The sequence below is a fragment of the Panulirus ornatus genome, chromosome 68 (assembly GCF_036320965.1).
Source record: "Panulirus ornatus isolate Po-2019 chromosome 68, ASM3632096v1, whole genome shotgun sequence".
Lineage (NCBI taxonomy): Eukaryota > Metazoa > Arthropoda > Malacostraca > Decapoda > Palinuridae > Panulirus > Panulirus ornatus.
The window spans coordinates 21,336,968-21,357,698 of record NC_092291.1 but is presented as its reverse complement, the minus strand read 5'-3'; the positions used below and the strand labels follow the sequence as shown (position 1 = coordinate 21,357,698).

Genomic DNA, 20,731 nt, shown 5'->3' with positions numbered 1-20,731 from the left:
GGGGGGGGGGGGGGTGAATGCTACTTATTTTATCATAATGAGCAACTGCTGAAGTGCTAGACCAGTGCTAAATTTCATTCACTGTCTTGACCTGGCCCAATTGCAGTAGGAGTACTTGCTGGTTGGTTAGGCACTATTGATTGATTCAAGTGTGAAGAAGAGTAGGAATGTACGAGTGGCAAACAATGCATCCTTAGTTTTTGAAAGCTAGCAAAGAATTGACACAGTGGACAGCCTGGCATGTGTAGAATTGGCAGCCTGCAATGTGTAGCCAGCTGTGCTTACATTATGATGAAACTTTGGTAATATAAACATCAACACTGTATCACGATTGTTACATCAGATGGTGCTGAATCTCAGCATTACTGTATTTAGTAACAGCTGATAGCTCTAACTGAGAGGGTTCTTTTCAGTGAAACAGATTAACATGCTTTTGCAAACAGAAAATTTTATTATAAACATGGCAGTTTTTTTGAAAGTAGTGAAACTCATTTTGTTTCATTGGTCAGTAGTATTAGTTGCTGAAACAGATAACAGTACATACAAGTAAATCTATTTTTCCTTTCAAGGAACAAAGGATTAGAATAATTGTAAGAACAGTATATTCCATAGTGATACCTCCATGACTCAAAAAATATCTAACAGTCGGCAAAAATATTCATTCCATCTCTCCACCTCTTCTTTGCCTGTTACTACTTTTCCATCATCCTTTTCTCGTATTTTGGTGTCGTCTCACAATTCACTTCCTTTTAAAACATTATTATTAGTTGTATAAAGTAGTATAATAGTCAATCATCAATTTTCAGGCTACCATCAACATGCTGCGTATTGCAGAGCCATTTATTGCCTGGGGCTATCCTAACCTGAAGACGGTGAAGCAATTGATATACAAGCGTGGTCACGTAAAGATTGGTAAACGTCGTACACCACTGACAAGCAATACTATCGTTGAGAAGATGCTTGGTTAGTATGTTTGTACCTTATGGTTTGTAGAATAAGGGAGCACTGAAAGTGTATGTGTTTATAAGTGGTTTTACACTCTTGCTTTATATTGGGAGATTTTGAAGAGATCCCAGTGAAAAGCTCAAATTTATGATGAAGGATACTTTACAACTGATGGCAGGGAGAAAACAGTTTATTCACTCTCCTTTCTTAGGAACATGATTATCATTACCGTTGTTCTTTGCAAAGTTTTAAACTCATCTACTAGCTCTACTAATGCAAGAAAGGAGAATGGATACTGTTTTTTCAAAAGCATTTTATAAAAGTAAGTTACATAATTTTAAGGTAATTCTATTGAGGCAGGTAGCAAACAAAACATAAATGGTAATCCAAGAAGATGGTTTAGGGACTTTCAGAAGTACATGAAATTTGAAGTAGCAATCAGAACTCTGTCTGATGAAGCTGGTATTTTGAAAATGGTATTAGACATGTGTTAGATGCTTTACAAATGACATCAAAGTCAAAGGATAGGATCAGTAGGCAGATCACCATCTTTAAAGATACCTCGGGTGTTGGACTCGGCTAGAAAGAGATTACACCAAGAGTGAGAAGTCACCTTCAGGAAGGTTGCATTTTAAGTGAAAAACCCAGAGAAATCTATAATTGGAGCCTCTGTAGAAACATTTAAAAGAAAATAAGATAAAGAACTGAGGTCAATTCCAGATGAATCTTTGATTGGCAAGTAGATGGAGGTGCAGTAAGTAATAATATCCATTGGATAAGACATTTTGAGTTCTACTTTCTAGCTCTGCCTTTATAACAAAATCTTGTCTCAAGTAAATTATAATTTATTTATTATAATCGTCGTCTCCCTCGTTAGCAATGTAGCGCAAGGAAACAGACAAAAGAATGGCCCAATCCACCCACATACACATGTATATACATAAATGCCTACACCTGCGCATACATATACCTGTACATTTCAGCGTATACATACATAAACATAAAGACTTTTTCTCATACTGTTAGACATTTCCTGCAATAGCAAGGTAGCGTTAAGAACAGAGGACTGAGCCTTTGAGGGAATATCCTCACTTGGCCCCCTCCTCTGTTCCTTCTTTTGGAGAATTAAAAAGGAGAGGGGAGGATTTCCAGCCCCTCGCTCCCATCTGTTTTAGTCACCATCTGTGACATGAAGGGAATACGTAGGAAGTATTCTATCTCCCTATTCCCAGGGATAACATACTTAGACATATACACATATTATTTTTTTTTTTATTATACTATGTTGCTGTTTCCCTAGTTAGCAAGGTAGCACAAGGAAATAGACAAAAGAATGGCCCAACCCACCGACATACGCATGTGTATACATACATGTCCACACTCGCACATATATACATACCTATACATTTCAACATATACATGTATATATATACATGGTTTCAGAAGTGGTAGAGGATGTGTGGATCAGGTGTTTGCTTTGAAGAATGTATGTGAGAAATACTTAGAAAAGCAAATGGATTTGTATGTAGCATTTATGGATCTGGAGAAGGCATGTGATAGAGTCGATAGAGATGCTCTGTGGAAGGTATTAAGAATATATGGTGTGGGAGGAAAGTTGTTAGAAGCAGTGAAAAGTTTTTATCGAGGATGTAAGGCATGTGTACGTGTAGGAAGAGAGGAAAGTGATTGGTTCTCAGTGAATGTAGGTTTGCGGCAGGGGTGTGTGATGTCTCCATGGTTGTTTAATTTGTTTATGGATGGGGTTGTTAGGGAGGTAAATGCAAGAGTTTTGGAAAGAGGGGCAAGTATGAAGTCTGTTGGGGATGAGAGAGCTTGGGAAGTGAGTCAGTTGTAGTTCGCTGATGATACAGCGCTGGTGGCTGATTCATGTGAGAAACTGCAGAAGCTGGTGACTGAGTTTGGTAAAGTGTGTGGAAGAAGAAAGTTAAGAGTAAATGTGAATAAGAGCAAGGTTATTAGGTACAGTAGGGTTGAGGATCAAGTCAATTGGGAGGTGAGTTTGAATGGAGAAAAACTGGAGGAAGTGAAGTGTTTTAGATATCTGGGAGTGGATCTGGCAGCAGATGGAACCATGGAAGCGGAAGTGGATCATAGGGTGGGGGAGGGGGCGAAAATTCTGGGGGCCTTGAAGAATGTGTGGAAGTAGAGAACATTATCTCGGAAAGCAAAAATGGGTATGTTTGAAGGAATAGTGGTTCCAACAATGTTATATGGTTGCGAGGCGTGGGCTATGGATAGAGTTGTGCGCAGAAGGATGGATGTGCTGGAAATGAGATGTTTGAGGACAATGTGTGGTGTGAGGTGGTTTGATCGAGTGAGTAACGTAAGGGTAAGAGAGATGTGTGGAAATAAAAAGAGCGTGGTTGAGAGAGCAGAAGAGGGTGTTTTGAAGTGGTTTGGGCACATGGAGAGAATGAGTGAGGAAAGATTGACCAAGAGGATATATGTGTCGGAGGTGGAGGGAACGAGGAGAAGAGGGAGACCAAATTGGAGGTGGAAAGATGGAGTGAAAAAGATTTTGTGTGATCGGGGCCTGAACATGCAGGAGGGTGAAAGGAGGGCAAGGAATAGAGTAAATTGGAGCGATGTGGTATACCGGGGTTGACGTGCTGTCAGTGGATTGAATCAAGGCATGTGGAGTGTCTGGGGTAAACCATGGAAAGCTGTGTAGGTATGTATATTTGCGTGTGTGGACGTATGTATATACATGTGTATGGGGGGGGTATGGCCATTTCTTTCGTCTGTTTCCTTGCGCTACCTCGCAAACGCGGGAGACAGTGACAAAGTATAATAAAAAAAAAATATATATATATATATATACACAGACATATACATAAATACACATGTACATAATTCATACTTGCTGCCTTCACTCATTCCCGTTGCCACCCTTCCACACATGAAATGACACCCCCTCCCCCCGTAGGCACGTGAGGTAGCAATAGGAAAAGACAACAAAGGCCACATTCGTTCACACTCAGTCTCTAGCTGTCATGTATAATGCACCGAAACCACAGCTCCCTTTCCACATCCAGGCCCCACAAAACTTTCCTTTTCCCCAGACGCTTCACATGCCCTGGTTCAATCCATTGAAAGCATGTCAATCCCGGTATACCAAATTGTTCCAGTTCACACTATTCTTTGCACTCATTTCACCCTCCTGCATGTTTAGGCCCCGATCGCTCAAAATCTTTTTCACTCCATCCTTCCACCTCCAATTTGGTCTCTCACTTCTTGTTCCCTCCACCTCTGACACATATATGCTCTTTGTCAATCTTTCCTCACTCATTCTCTCCATGTGAACAAACTATTTCAATACAGTTTGGTCAAGTGTGCGAAAGAAGAAAGCTGAGAGTAAATGTGGATAAGAGCAAGGTTAATAGGTACAGTAGGGTTGAGGGACAAGTCATTTGGGAGGTAAGTTTGAATGGAGAAAAACTGGAGGAAGTGAAGTGTTTTAGATATCTGGGAGTTGATTTGGCAGCGGTTGGAACCATGGAAGCAGAAGTCAATCACATCTCTCTTACCCTTTCATTACTTACTCGATCAAACCACCTCACACCTCATATTGTCCTCGAACATTTCATTTCCAACATATCCACCCTCATCCGCACAACTCTATCTCTTGCCCATGCCTCGCAACCATACAACATTGTTGGAACCACTATTCCTTCAAACATACCCATTTTTGCTCTCGAAGATAATGTTTTTGCCTTCCACACATTCTTCAATACTCCCAGAACCTTCGTTCCCTTCCCACCCTGTGCCTCACTTCTGCTTCCATGGTTCCATCCACTGCTAAGTCCACTCCCAGATATGTAAAACACTTCACTTCCTCCAGTTTTTCTCCATTCAAGTTTACCTCCCAATTAACTGGACCTTCAACCCTATTGAACCTAATAATCTTGCTCTTGCTCACATTTACTCTCACCTTTCTTCTTTCACACACTTTACCAAACTCAGTCAACAACTTCTGCATGGAAAGGTTTGTGGGGCCTGGATGTGGAAAGGGAGCTGTGGTTTTGGTGTGTTGCACATGACAGCTAGAGACTGAGTGTGAACAAATGTGGCCTTATATTTCTTCCTTGTCTCACCTGATGATGTGATTATTACACGAAAGTGCACTTGGGAACTTATTGTGTTTCATTTTTCCCCGTGGACTCATAGGAATGTATATGTATGTGGGTGTTTGTGTACAGTCGTGTGTATGTAGGTGGATTGGGCCATACCTTGTCTGTCTTTTTGCATTACCTCGCTATGGTAGGGTGAGGGAAAGGTGCCGTAGTAGGAAGAGTAAGAGAGCTGAAAAGGGTATGGGTATGTTGAAATGGTTTGGACTTCAGTAGAGGGTGATTGAGGAGAGGTTGTTTTTAAGTGTTAGGGTACAAAATAGGGTGAATGTGTTGGAAGTGAAATGTTTGAGACTGTTGTACATGGTGTGAGGAGGGTTAATTGAGTAGGAAATGGTAAGATAAGATAGAGGTGTGGTAGTAAGAGTACAATCGAGAGAGCAGAAGAGGGTAGTTTAAATGGCTTTGACTTTTGGAGAAGAGGAGTGAGGAGAGGTTGTCAATGATTGGAATAAGTTTCAGAGTGTGGATGAGATGAGAAGGAGGAAACTGAATTGGAGATGAAATGATGGTGTGAAAAAGATTTTGAGTGCTTAGGGCTTGAATTTGCAAGAGTGTAAAGTGTGGGAACAGAATGAATTGGAGTTAAGTATGTTGTTGGTAATGTCTGGCCTGAACCAAGGCATATAAATTAGTCAGGGGAAACCATGGAAACGTCTGTGGGGCTTGGTTGTGGAGGAGGGTCAGTTTATTAAATGTGACAGCAAGAGTGGATGTGAGAGAATGAGGCTATTTTTTTCATCTTTTCCAGGTGCATCCTTGCTAACACAGTAAACATTTCAAACAAGTATAACTTAAAAAAGTTTTGTTCCAAAATTTCAAAGCATGGTTTGTGAAGATAGAAGTTAAAGTACAGAAACTGATTGTTTTCAGATACAGATTAAAAAAAGATTATGTTCACATGTGATATTAACAAACCCATACTATAATACTACTACAGAATTTTTGCAACCATATAAAATTACCATTTATGTCAGTCCCTTCTACTAGCTGTAACTTTGATATTGCAAGTTTCATTGTCATCATAGGGGATTAGGGGAAAGAATCCTTTCTATATATTTCTGATATGTCATAAAAGCAGCTAAGAGAGGTGAAACTGGAAGGGTTGAAATATGCTTTTTTATAATTTCCAAAACGAGGGATAAAGCAATGATCTAAGAGAGTATTTTTTCTCAAGTACCCACTTGTTTGTTACTAATGCTTCCGTGCTAATGTTGGAAACATTTAACTGATGAAAAAGTTAATATAACCCTTTAGTAAATTCTTTATGTTTCATTAACATCCCATTTTGACTCTAGTATTCTGATTCATTGTGTTGTATCCCCTGTAGGTGGAAATTATATGGAGATAGAAATTATCTGTTTGTTAATTTCTGTTACAGGTTCAAAGGGCATCATTTGTGTGGAAGATTTAGTACATGAGATTTTCACTATTGGAGAGAACTTCCAGGCAGTCACCAATTTCTTATGGCCTTTCAAGGTATGTGTTCTTTGTGTCTATATATATTTTTATTTATTTATATTTATTTTGCTTTGTCGCTGTCTTCCGCATTAGCAAGGTAGCGCAAGGAAACAGACGAAAGAATGGCCAAACCCACCCACATACACATGTATGTACATACACGTCCACACACACACAAATATACACCAATACATCTCAACGTATACATATATATACACACACAGACATACACATGTACATCATTCATAGGCTGCCTTTATTCATTCACCTCGCCACACATGAAATAACAATCCCCCCCCCCCCCCCATGTGTGGGAGGTAGCGCTAGGAAAAAACAACAAAGGCCGTATTCATTCACACTCAGTCTCTAGCTCCAAAACCACAGCTCCCTTTCCACATCCAAGCCCCACAGAACTTTCCATGGTTTACCCCAGACGCTTCACATGCCCTGGTTCAATCCATTGACAGCACGTTGACCCCGGTATACCGCATCATTCCAATTCACTCTATTCCTTGCACGCCTTTCCACCTCCAATTTGGTCTCCCACTTCTCATTCCCTCCACCTCTGACACATATATCCTTTTTGTCAATCTTTCCTCACTCATTCTCTCCATGTGACCAAACCATTTCAAAACACCCTCTTTTGCTCTCTCAACCACATTCTTTTCATTACCACACATCTCTCTTACCCTTACATTACTTACTCGATCAAACCACCTCACACCACATATTGTCCTCATCCTCAACATCTCATTTCCAGCACATCCACCCTTCCAGCACATCCATTCCTTCAAACGTAGCCATTTTTGCTTTCCGAGATAATGTTCTTGACTTCCACACATTATTCAAGGCTTGCAGAATTTTTGCCCCCTCCCCCACCCTATGATTCACTTCTGCTTCCATGGTTCCATCCGCTGCCAAATCCACTCCCAGATATCTAAAACACTTCACTTCCTTCAGTTTTTCTCCATTCAGACTTACCTCCCAATTGACTTGACACTCAACCCTACTGTACCTAATAACCTTGCTCATTTACTCTCAACTTTCTTCTTTCACACACTTTACCAAACTCAGTCACCAGCTTCTGCAGTTTCTCACATGAATCAGCCACCAGCAATGTATAATCGGCGAACAACAACTGACTCACTTCCCAAGCTCTCTTATCCACAACAGACCGCATACTTGCCCCTCTTTCCAAAACTCTTGCATTCACCTCCCTAACAACCCCATCCATAAACAAATTAAACAACCATGGAGACATCACACACCCCTGCCGCAAACCTACATTCACTGAGAACCAATCACTTTCCTCTCTTCCTACACGTACACATGCCTTACATCCTCGATAAAAACTTTTTCACTGCTTCTAACAACTTGCCTCCCACACCATATATTCTCAGTACCTTCCACAGAGCATCTCTATCAACTCTTATCATATGCCTTCTCCAGATCCATGAATGCTACACTCAAATCCATTTGCTTTTCTAAGTATTTCTCACGTACATTCTCTTCAAAGCAAACACCTGATCCATACGTCCTCTACCACTTCTGAAACCACACTGCTCTTCTCCAATCTGATGCTCTGCACATGTCTTCACCCTCTCAATCAATACCCTCCCATATAATTTACCAGGAATACTCAACAAACTTTTTTTTTTATTTTTTGTCGCTGTCTCCCACGTTAGCAAGGTAGCGCAAGGAAACAGACGAAAGAATGGCCCAACCCACCCACATCACATGTATATACATACACGTCCACACACGCAAATATACATACCTATACATCTCAATGTACACATATATATACACACACAGACATATACATATATACACATGTACATAATTCATACTTTCTACCTTTATTTATTCCCATCGCTTTATTTATTCCCATCCCATATATATATATATAGTTTTGGAAAGAGGGGCAAGTATGAAGTCTGTTGTGGATGAGAGAGCTTGGGAAGTGAGTCAGTTGTTGTTCGCTGATGATACAGCGCTGGTGGCTGATTCATGTGAGAAACTGCAGAAGCTGGTGACTGAGTTTGGTAAAGTGTGTGAAAGAAGAAAGTTAAGAGTAAATGTGAATAAGAGCAAGGTTACTGGTGACTGAGTTTGGTAAAGTGTGTGAAAGAAGAAAGTTAAGAGTAAATGTGAATAAGAGCAAGGTTATTAGGTACAGTAGGGTTGAGGGTCAAGTCAATTGGGAGGTAAGTTTGAATGGAGAAAAACTGGAGGAAGTAAAGTGTTTCAGATATCTGGGAGTGGATCTGGCAGCGGATGGAACCATGGAAGCGGAAGTGGATCATAGGGTGGGGGAGGGGGCGAAAATCCTGGCAGCCTTAGAAGAATGTGTGGAAGTTTAGAACATTATCTCCGAAAGCAAAAATGGGTATGTTTGAAGGAATAGTGGTTCCAACAATTTTGTATGGTTGCGAGGCGTGGGCTATGGATAGAGTTGTGCGCAGGAGGATGGATGTGCTGAAAATGAGATGTTTAAGGACAATGTGTGGTGTGAGGTGGTTTGATCGAGTAAGTAACGTAAGGGTAAGAGAGATGTGTGGAAATAAAAAGAGCGTGGTTGAGAGAGCAGAAGAGGGTGTTTTGAAATGTTTTGGGCACATGGAGAGAATGAGTGAGGAAAGATTGACCAAGAGGATATATGTGTCGGAGGTGGAGGGAACGAGGAGAAGAGGGAGACCAAATTGGAGGTGGAAAGATGGAGTGAAAAAGATTTTGTGTGATCGGGGCCTGAACATGCAGGAGGGTGAAAGGAGGGCAAGGAATAGAGTAAATTGGAGCGATGTGGTATACCGGGGTTGACGTGCTGTCAGTGGATTGAATCAGGGCATGTGAAGCGTCTAGGGTAAACCATGGAAAGCTGTTTAGGTATGTATATTTGCGTGTGTGGACGTGTATGTATATACATGTGTATGGGGGTGGGTTGGGCCATTTCTTTCGTCTGTTTCCTTGCGCTACCTCGCAAACGCGGGAGACAGCGGCAAGTATGAAGTCTGTTGGGGATGAGAGAGCTTGGGAAGTGAGTCAGTTGTTGTTCGCTGATGATACAGCGCTGGTGGCTGATTCATGTGAGAAACTGCAGAAGCTGGTGACTGAGTTTGGTAAAGTGTGTGAAAGAAGAAAGTTAAGAATAAATGTGAATAAGAGCAAGGTTATTAGGTACAGTAGGGTTCAGGGTCAATTCAATTGGGAGGTGAGTTTGAATGGAGAAAAACTGGAGGAAGTGAAGTGTTTTAGATATCTGGGAGTGGATCTGGCAGCGGATGGAACCATGGAAGCGGAAGTGGATCATAGGGTGGGGGAGGGGGTGAAAATTCTGGGAGCCTTGAAGAATGTGTGGAAGTCGAGAACATTATCTTGGAAAGCAAAAATGGGTATGTTTGAAGGAATAGTGGTTCCAACAATGTTTTATGGTTGCGAGGCGTGGACTATGGATAGAGTTGTGTGCAGGAGGATGGATGTGCTGGAAATGAGATGTTTGAGGACAATGTGTGGTGTGAGGTGGTTTGATCAAGTAAGTAACGTAAGGGTAAGAGAGATGTGTGGAAATAAAAAGAGCGTGGTTGAGAGAGCAGAAGAGGGTGTTTTGAAATGGTTTGGTCACATGGAGAGAATGAGTGAGGAAAGATTGACTAAGAGGATATATGTGTCGGAGGTGGAGGGAACGAGGAGAAGAGGGAGACCAAATTGGAGGTGGAAAGATGGAGTGAAAAAGATTTTGTGTGATTGGGGCCTGAACATGCAGGAGGGTGAAAGGAGGGCAAAAAATAGAGTGAATTGGAGCGATGTGGTATACCAGGGTTGACGTGCTGTCAGTGGGTTGAATCAAGGCATGTGTATGGGGGTGGGTTGGGTCATTTCTTTCGTCTGTTTCCTTGCGCTACCTCGCAAACGCGGGAGACAGCGACAAAGAAAAAAAATATATATATATGTGTATATATATATATATATATATATATATATATATATATATATATATTTTTTTTTTTTTTTTCTATACTTTGTCGCTGTCTCCCGCGTTTGCGAGGTAGCGCAAGGAAACAGACGAAAGAAATGGCCCACCCCCCCCCCCCATACACATGTACATACACACGTCCACACACGCAAATATACATACCTACACAGCTTTCCATGGTTTACCCCAGACGCTTCTCATGCCCTGATTCAATCCATCGACAGCACGTCGACCCCGGTATACCACATCGATCCAATTCACTCTATTCCTTGCCCGCCTTTTACCCTCCTGCATGTTCAGGCCCAGATCACTCAAAATCTTTTTCTCTCCATCTTTCACCTCCAATTTGGTCTCCCACTTCTCCTCGTTCCCTCCACCTCCGACACATATATCTTCTTGGTCAATCTTTCCTCACTCATTCTCTCCATGTGCCCAAACCATTTCAAAACACCCTCTTCTGCTCTCTCAACCACGCTCTTTTTATTTCCACACATCTCTCTTACCTTTACATTACTTACTCGATCAAACCACCTCACACCACATCTTGTCCTCAAACATCTCATTTCCAGCACATCCACACTCCTACGCACAACTCTATCCATAGCCCACGCCTCGCAACCATACAACATTGTTGGAACCACTATTCCTTCAAACATACCCATTTTTGCTTTTGGAGATAATGTTCTCCACTTCCATACATTCTTCAAGGCTGCCAGGATTTTTGCCCCCTCCCCCACCCTATGATTTACTTCCACTCCCATGGTTCCATCCGCTGCCAGATCCACTCCCAGATATCTAAAACACTTCACTTCCTCCAGTTTTTCTCCATTCAAACTTCCCTCCCAATTGACTTGACCCTCAACCCTACTGTACCTAATAACCTTGCTCTTATTCACATTTACTCTTAACTTTCTTCTTTCACACACTTTACCAAACTCAGTCACATATATATATATATATATATATATATATATATATATATATATATATATATATATATATATATATATATATATATATATATATTATCCCTGGGGATAGGGGATTAAGAATACTTCCCACGTATTCCTGCGTGTCATAGAAGGCGACTAAAAGGGGAGGGAGCGGGGGGCTGGAAATCCTCCCCTCTCGGTTTTTTTTTTTTTTTTTTTTTTTTCAATTTTCCAAAAGAAGGAACAGAGAATTGGGCCAGTTGAGGGTATTCCCTCAAAGGCCCAGTCCTCTGTTCTTAACGCTACCTCGCTAATGCGGGAAATGGCGAATAGTTTGAAAGAAAAAAAGAATATATATATATATATATTATCCCTGGGGATAGGGGAGAAAGAATACTTCCCACGTTTTCCCTGTGTGTCGTAGAAGGCGACTAAAAGGGGAGGGAGCGGGTGACTGGAAAGCCTCCCCTCTTTTTTTTTTTTTTTTTTCCAAAAAGAAGGAACAGAGAAGGGGGCCAAGTGAGGATATTCCATCAAAGGCCCAGTCCTCTGTTCTTAACGCTACCTCTCTAATGCGGGAAATGGCGAATAGTATGAAAGAAAGATATATATGTGTATGAGGAGATGGGCCATTTTTCATCAGTTTCTTGGCACTACCTTGCTGACACAAGAGACAGCAATCAAGTATGATATAAATAACCACTATCACACACTACCATAACTGCTTCAGAGTAGTGCTTCTCCTTCCTTAGCTCTTATCCTCTCTCTAATCCCTGACTTTACTCCCAAGGGTTTTCTTAACCATTCTTCCCCTTAACCCTTGAGCTTTGTGTAACTCAAGAACGTCCAGGTTTCTGTCCTCAAAAATACTACCTATGACTCTTTTTCTTCTCATCTTGGTTACATCCACACACACAGTCCGAACCTTCAAGGAGGATGAGCACTCCCCACTTGACTCCTTCTCCTGTTTCCCCTTTAGTAATTAGAATACAAGAAGGGGAGGATTTCCATCCCCCTGCCCCATTGTCCTGGTACACATATACTGTAGTTTTTCACTGCAAATTTTCCTTACTATCTTATAAATGACAAAACCCTGTGATTATTACTTACAGTATTTGATGTATGCATTATTTATTTACATGACTATTTTCAAGAACATAACTTTCATAAATCTAGAGATCCCTATAATGTTTCCAAAGTCACAGATATAGTTGTTAAACATTTTCTCTCTCTTTCAATCCTGGCTAACAAAAAGTTATTTCTTTTTACAGCTGAACAATCCAACTGGTGGATGGAGGAAGAAGACAACCCACTTTGTTGAGGGTGGTGATTTTGGTAACAGGGAGGAACTGATTAATAATCTCCTTGCTAAAATGATCTAAATAAAGTGATCAGATGATCAGTTGTTCTTAATAACCAGAGCACTAAACAGAATATACTGCCAGTTTGGTAAGTTGCATAGACATCACTGTTGGATGGATCTAGCTTCATACATGGCTTCCCTATGGGAATTTCTTCCTGTTAATTTTTAGGTCCTTACAAAACATGGAATACAAGATTTTGTACCAGACATGTGCCTTAAGCAATTGCATGCAAGCAGTAAGAGAACTATTTAATACTGTATTTGGATTTTAAGCCAAGGTAATTGTGCCATCCCATAATATATTTAGAAGAATATAAAACATGCATGAGGGTGAAAGGTTTGCATGTGAGAGAGCAAATTGGAACAATGTGGTATACTTAGGTCAACGTTCTGTCATGGACTGAACCAGGGCATGTGAAGCAGCTGGGATAAACCATTGAAAGTTCTGTTGGGCATGGTTTGGGATAGGGAACTGTGGTTTTGGTTTATTACACATGACAGCTAGAAAATTGATCTGAGTAGATGTGGCCTTTCTTCTGTTCCTGGCACTACCTTGCTAACACAGGAAATCAAGTATTTTAACTATAGTTGAAAATCAGAAGCAGCCATTCAGTGCCAACCGTGCTCTTCCCTATTGTATCCTTAGCTACAAAACTGGTTTACTTTGAATATTTAGCAAAATGGTATGGGCATTTGAGCATAGAAAAAAATGTATTATGCATTCCTAAGATGTTGGAAAAGAAACTGTTACATATGTTCTGGGAATTAAGTGGCTCTTAGTGCCCTTCTCAGGTAAATGCTCTAGACACACATTCCCCCTACACCTACTTTGAGGTTGACATGCTTTATGTAAAATGTAATTACTTAACATTAAAGTAATGAATAGGACTAGGTATTATGTACCTAATACAACTAAGCACAAGTATAGCTTTAACATCACAAAAAAAGGAAGCACATTGTCCAGCACAAAAACTTTTAAAGCCTGAGAAAATATACATTATTTATTTTTACAAAGTATCCAGCATAGTTGGTCAGCAGATAGTGTTCTTGTTCTCCAACAGAGCTTCCTAATTTTATTTTAGGAAGGCAGGTAAGTAGATGGTGTACAAGGATTTTACACTCAGACGTTGACACACATCATGGTGTGCAGAAAATTGTATAGGGAGGCTTGTATCCCGTCTAAATGTTTTTACCTACTACTACCTACTGCTCACTGCAGGAAAATCTAGAGTTTCTACAAAAGGGCTGGGGGATTCAAGTGTTGTTAAGCATTGCATGTGACAAGGAGATATTTGTGTTTGTGGACAGAAAGCCAGTAGTCCACATGTTAGTGAGGTAGGAAGAAAAGACAGTTACCTGGGTCAGAGTGCAACTTGACAACCTTCAAAGTGCTGGCACACTAAGCAGATGTCACTAACCCTCCCGATACCCAGGCTGGTAGTCCTGGTAATACATCTCCCTGGGAATTAAGAATGGAGTGAAAAAGATTTCGAGCAATCAAGGCTTGAACATTCAGGACAGCGAAAGACATCCATAGGATAGAATGAATAATAGTGATGTGGTATACTGGGGTTTATGTGCTGTCAATGGAATAAACTTGGGCATTTGAAGCATCAGTTGAAGCATGGAAAGTTCTGTAAGGTATGTTTGTGGATAGGGAGCTGTGGTTTTAGTGCATTACATATGACAGCTAGAGAATTGAATGTGAGTGGATGCAGTCTTTCTTTGTTCCTGGCAAATAGTGAACAAGTATGATTCAAGAGAAACTGCAGAGGTTGGTGACTGAGTTTGGAAAAGTGTGTGAAAGGAGAAAGTTGAGAGTAAATGTGAATAAGAGTAAGGTTATTAGGTTCAGTAGGGTTGAGGGACTAAATTAATTGGGATGTAAGTTTCAAAAGTGTAGGAAGTTAAGTGTTTTACTATCTGGGAGTGGACTTTGCAGCGGATGGAACCATGGAAGCGAAAGTGTCACATGGTGGGAGAGGGAGGAAAGTTCTGGGAGCAATGAAAAATGTGTGGAAGTAGAGAATGTTATCTCAGAGAGCAAAAATGGGTATGTTTGAAGGAATAGTAGTTCTCACAATGTTCTATGGTTGCGAGCCATGGGCTATAGATAGGGTTGTACAGAGGAGGGTGGATGTGTTGGAAATGAAATGTTTGAAGACAATATGTGGTGTGAGGTGGTTTGATCAAGTAAGCAATGTAAAGGTAAGAGAGAAGTGTGGAAATGGGAAAAAGTGTGGTTGAGAGAGCAGGTGTGTGTTGAAATGGTTGGGACATATGGAGAGAATGAGTAAGGAAAGATTGACAAAGAGGATATACGTGTCAGAGGTGGAGGGAACAAGGAGAAGCTGGAGACCAAATTGGAGGTGGAAGGATGAAGTGAAAAAGATTTGAGCGATCAGGGCCTGAACATACAGGAGGGTGAGAGGTGTGCAAGGGATAGAGGGAATTGGAACGATGTTGTACACCGGGGTCGTCATGCTGCCCCAAGTTCCCTTTTTGTAACACAGGATATGTGGTCATTATTCTTTCTCCCATATCCCCAGGGGTAGCTGGAAATTGGTTGAGAGCCGGTGTGTTGAAATGGTTTAGACAAATGGAGAGAATGAGTGAGGAAAGATTGACAGGATAAATGTGTCAGAGGTGGAGGGAACAAGGGGAAGCTGGAGACCAAACTGAGGTGGAAGGATGGAGTGAAAAAGATTTTGAGCAATGGGGGCAAGGACTATAAAAAGGCTCATACAGAGGAGGGTGGATGTGTTGGAAATGAAATGTTTAAGGACAATATATGGTGTGAGGTGGTTTGATCAAGTAAGTAATGAAAGGGTAAGAGAGATGAGTGGTAATAAAGTGTGGTTGAGACAGCAGAAGAGGGTGTGTTGAAATGGTTTGGACATGGAGAGAATGAGTGAGGAAAGACTGACAAAGAGAGTATATGTATCACAGGTAGAAGGAAGAAGCAGAAGCAGGAGACCAAATTAAAGGTGAAAAGATGGAGTGAAAAAGCTTTTGAGGGATTGGGGCTTGAACACACAGGAAGGTGAAAGGCATGCACGAAATAGAGTGAATTAGAATGATGTGGTATACCGGAGTTGACGTGCTGTCAGTGGATTGAACCAGGGCATGTGAAGTGTATGCAGTAAACCATGGAAAGGTCTTTGGGGCCTGGATGTGGAAAGGGAGCTGTGGTTTTGGTGCAATACACATGACAGCTAGAGCTAGAGACTGAGTGTGAACGAATGTGGCCTTTTTTGTCTGTTCCTGGCGCTACCTCGCTGGGGGATGCTATTTCATGTGTGGTGGGGTGGCAACGGGAACGGATGAAGGCATCAAATATGAATATGTATATGTCTGTGTATGTATATGTATTTATATGGTGAAATGTGGGCGTTTATGTATGTACATGCTATTTCGTGTGGCAGGGTGGCGACGGGAATGGATGAAGACAGCAAGTATGTATATGTGCGTGTGTAGGCATTTATGTATATACATGTGGATGTGTTGGAAATGAAATGTTTAAGGACAATATATGGTGTGAGGTGGTTTGATCGAGTAAGTAACGTAAGGGTAAGAGAGAGGTGTGGAAATAAAAAGAGCGTGGTTGAGAGAGCAGAAGAGGGTGTTTTGAAATGGTTTGGGCACATGGAGAGAATGAGTGAGGAAAGATTGACCAAGAGGATATATGTGTCGGAGGTGGAGGGAACGAGGAGAAGTGGGAGACCAAATTGGAGGTGGAAAGATGGAGTGAAAAAGATTTTGTGTGATCGGGGCCTGAACATGCAGGAGGGTGAAAGGAGGGCAAGGAGTAGAGTGAATTGGATCGATGTGGTATACTGGGGTTGACATGCTGTCAGTGGATTGAATCAGGGCATGTGAAGCATCTGGGGTTAACCATGGAAAGCTGTGTAGGTATGTATATTTGCGTGTGTGGATGTATGTATATACATGTGTATGGGGGTGGGTTGGGCCATTTCTTTCGTCTGCTTCCTTGCGCTACCTCGCAAACGCGGGAGACAGCGACAAAGCAAAAATATATTTTTTTTTTTTTATATAAATATATAAGAGAACAGTGGATGCAGTTATGTATTCCTTAAGAAGAAAGGTCCAATTTGAGAATGGTGGTAAATGGGTACTAGCCTCCCTCAGAAAGTCCTGCCATTATCCTTTGGTCAATTATTTCGTCAGATTCCTCATTAATTATTGTTGACTTTTACCTAGAGTTCCTCTTCACTTAAGTCTTCCAAAAATCTACATTTTCTACTGGCTTTTTTGTATACAAATGACTTGCAAATTGACAGCCATGTATATATATATATATATATATGGTGGTCGTAGGGGTACTGAGCATAAAATTTTCTCATACCGGCCTAGCTACAGAAGAACCTCAATAGACTACCAGTAGTGTGATGAAAGAGCTGGATATTTAAACTGGCAGGAAATGTTAGAACAACATTTGATATGCCCTTCTGTTCCTACATAACACATCAACTGATGATGGCTACAATAGAATATTGTGTCAAGTTGGGCCATGATACATGATACAAAGCATTTAGTGATTGTTCATTCAAAAGTTTACCTTTACAAACAGGTTTTTTGGCAATAATGTTGCATAATTACTTCACATGAACTCATTCCCTACCAACAGTTTCTTATACAGGAGAGTGATTTTCATCTATCAGTTTTTAATTAGCAACGTACCTTTGTTATAGTTAATTTCTTCATTGTAAATATATAATTTAAGGTTTATGTGGTATTTTATTGTACTAAAAAAAAATCTCAGTAAAATGTGAATTTCACCAGGATACAGTATGACCGAGTTTTCACTATTATTTGTAATGCATTACATATGAGATTCTGAGTAAAAGTTAACATGGGGAAAACCATGATCACAAATCCAGAGAAGAAAATTGCTCTTTCTCAAGAATACTGTACTTGAAAAGCAAAACAAGATTTATTTGGGTTTTTCCTCATTGTTTCTTCAGAATCATATCCATATATGCTTCAGAAAGCAAATCTTCTTTCTCAACACCTAGCTTTTGCTGAAGATCGCTGGCAATCTTTTCCCCATCCTCGACAGTCTGATCATCACGTAGCAATACCTATGAGAAAGAGTTGAAAAATTATACATAGGATTTGGCCTTTTTAACACTTTGTAATGTATCTTACTAGAATATGTAACTGAATAGCAAAAAAAATATGAAAAACTTGAATAAAGTTCTGACAAATGCTCGTGCAATGCTATGTAGAGATGGTGTAGTATAAAAGAAAAAACTGGTTATAATCAACATTTGAGGGGTGACCAGTTATGGCTGCCTTGGATTCATCTAACCAGGATGTACTTAGGAAAGCTAAGAAAGTTAGATACAAGGTGATATTCATTAAATGTGATAGAGAGAGAGTATCTCTTGTGTTCTGCCCAGAAGGGTACATGGTTCCAAGGAGGGAAAGAGATGGTATAGGAGGGAAAAGAACCCTCTTATTAGAAAGTGGACTACTAAAGTTTCGAGAAACAGTGGAAGAGGTTTTATTCACACAAGATGTGATAAGAAGAGTACCTTTCAGGAAGAAATGCAAAATATGTATTGCAATTATCCACAAGTGTTAAAAAGTACATGAGTATATATGTCTATGTCTGTGTATGTACATGTATGTATACACTGAAATGTATAGGTATGTATATGTGCATGTGTGGGCGTTTATGTATATACATGTGTATGTGGGTGGGTTGGGCCATTCTTTCGTCTGTTTTCTTGTGCTACCTTGCTGACGTGGGAGATGGCGACAGAGTATAATAAAAATAATAAAATATTATATTGAATAACAACAAAGAATAATCAAAATGGTACATGAAGTTGTAAATAATTTTCAAGAAATGATAAAATACTGATAATGGGATTCCAGTTACGAAGAGATGGACTAGGGACTTTGGATTCTCAGGGAGTTGAGGCAAGTTTTTAGCATATACAGGAAAATTTCTTATACCAACATGTCAGTAAGCTCACTCTGATGACAGGGACTGATATATAATTACTGAATGTCTTCACACACAAGCATGAACATCGAGAATATTGTATACAATATACCAGCTGGAAAAATTTATGCTCAAGTTTGACTATGAGGTAAGACACGGAAAAGGAGACATAACTCTGGAAGCTACACAAACCTCCACGATTTCTTTGGTAACATAGATTAAGTCTGTGGAACATTCTGAAATTTACAGTGGAGTAAGAACATTGGTACCTCTTAAATAAAGAGGGAATGGTAACAGGAAGGGATGGATTAATAAAGACACCAAAAGTAGCTTTAAGATCTGTTGACAGATAGCCCTCCAGCCAACCAGCATTTGCAAGGAACAAGTACACCAGAATAAAGAAGGAACAAAGAAACCAAGGAATATTGTAAACAAAGCAGAAATTCGAAACTTTTCCAAAAACTCAAGAGGCAGCTGTTATGTAAAGACCAGCTAATCAAGTTAAGGGATTCGGAAGGAAAGATTTGATGAGGATGATGTAAGGATATGTGAGGAACTGAATAATGAGTTCAAAAATGGGTTTCCACTGAGGGAGACTTTACAGCACCAACACCAATGATGAAATGTATTTGGTTGTTTTAGAGAACATTAAGACCGATAGATATAGAGGTCATGACCTATACAAGGATCATGGTCCTGATGAACTTTCACCATATATACCGAATATGTGTGCAGATATGCAAGATTTGTCTATCACTGTTGCCTATTTCCCCTGGGAACTCCCATCAAGGGGGTGGCCAAGGCAAAATAGCCCCCAATTATCCCTGTCCTTAAATACCTCCTTCAGATACACCATTCCACACATTTTTCCTGCATCTCTCTCCCTCCAATATTCCTCCACTCTCTTTCCACATGTTGCAAGTGGTTTTCCTCATACAAACTCCTTTAATCACACTATCATACAATCACCGTGTAAACTCCATGTTACATTTTTTCAACACATAAACCACCTCAAAATATTGCATTTCATCCACTCTATACCACTCCACAGTTCATTCTCTGCTATACCAAATTTCTCATACACCCTCTCATTACACTCTTCAACCCATTTAGTCACACTACATGCTCTTCTCAAACAACTCATTTCCACTGCCTGGATTCTTGACCTATGAGACTCATCCCATGTCCATGTTTTGGCTGCACAAGTCAGGGGTCATGAGGACTATGCTGTCCCTTTATCTTTCTTCATTTCCACACTTATATCTCTATCTTCATTATTCCATATCACCAAACGTACCCAAGATAGCTCCCAAATAATTATATTGTCACCTCTTGCAGTCTTAAACCTCTTAAAATACTTAAACTAAAAGATGTTACTGGAGAGACTACTATTGGAACAGAAAAGGGCCAATGTCATACCTATCAATAGGAAAGGGGACCAGGAACAAGCACTGAACTACAGACCTGTCTTACTTATGAGTGAGGTATATATGGCTTGAGAAATGATTACAAAGCAAACAGATTACTTTCTACAGAGGAGAAATTACTTAAGTGAAAGAATGGTTTTAGGGAATGGAGATTATATTTGTAGCAAACTTCATACATTTCTATGAGTGTGAACTCTGTCCTGGACAAAAGGGAAGGTTTAATGGATTGTTTGTATATGGTGGAACATATTTAACATTGCCGCACAGGAGGCTGATTAAAGTGCTAGATCAGCAAGTAGGAATGGTGGGGAAACTCTTACAATGGATACAGGATTACCTCAGTGAAAGGAAACATCAGATGCTTGTCAGTGGAATAGTGGAGAAACTCTTACAAAGGATATAGGATTACCTCAGTGAAAGGAAACATTAGATGCTTGTCAGTGGAGTCTTCTCTAAGTTAGTCAAAATGACCAGTGGAGGGTCACAGGGTTCTGTGCTGGGATCA

The 20,731-nt window shown here is 40.4% G+C and overlaps 2 protein-coding genes across 4 annotated transcripts in view; one reads left to right on the top strand and one right to left on the bottom strand.

The window, feature by feature from the left end:
• LOC139747322 (large ribosomal subunit protein uL30-like) overlaps positions 1–12,861 on the top strand; it is a 30,259-nt gene extending 17,398 nt beyond the window's left edge. The window contains exons 5-7 of the mRNA XM_071659499.1: positions 807–963; positions 6,478–6,575; positions 12,734–12,861. Coding sequence (XP_071515600.1) covers positions 807–963; positions 6,478–6,575; positions 12,734–12,844 — 366 coding nt within the window. The 3' untranslated portion in view covers positions 12,845–12,861. The remainder of the gene's footprint in view (positions 1–806; positions 964–6,477; positions 6,576–12,733) is intronic.
• A 4,403-nt stretch (positions 12,862–17,264) lies between these two features.
• LOC139747323 (uncharacterized) overlaps positions 17,265–20,731 on the bottom strand; it is a 35,086-nt gene continuing 31,619 nt past the window's right edge. For all 3 annotated transcript variants that reach the window (XM_071659500.1, XM_071659501.1, XM_071659503.1), the window contains one exon: positions 17,265–17,927. In XM_071659500.1, the coding sequence (XP_071515601.1) occupies positions 17,796–17,927 (132 nt within the window). In that variant the 3' untranslated portion in view covers positions 17,265–17,795. The remainder of the gene's footprint in view (positions 17,928–20,731) is intronic.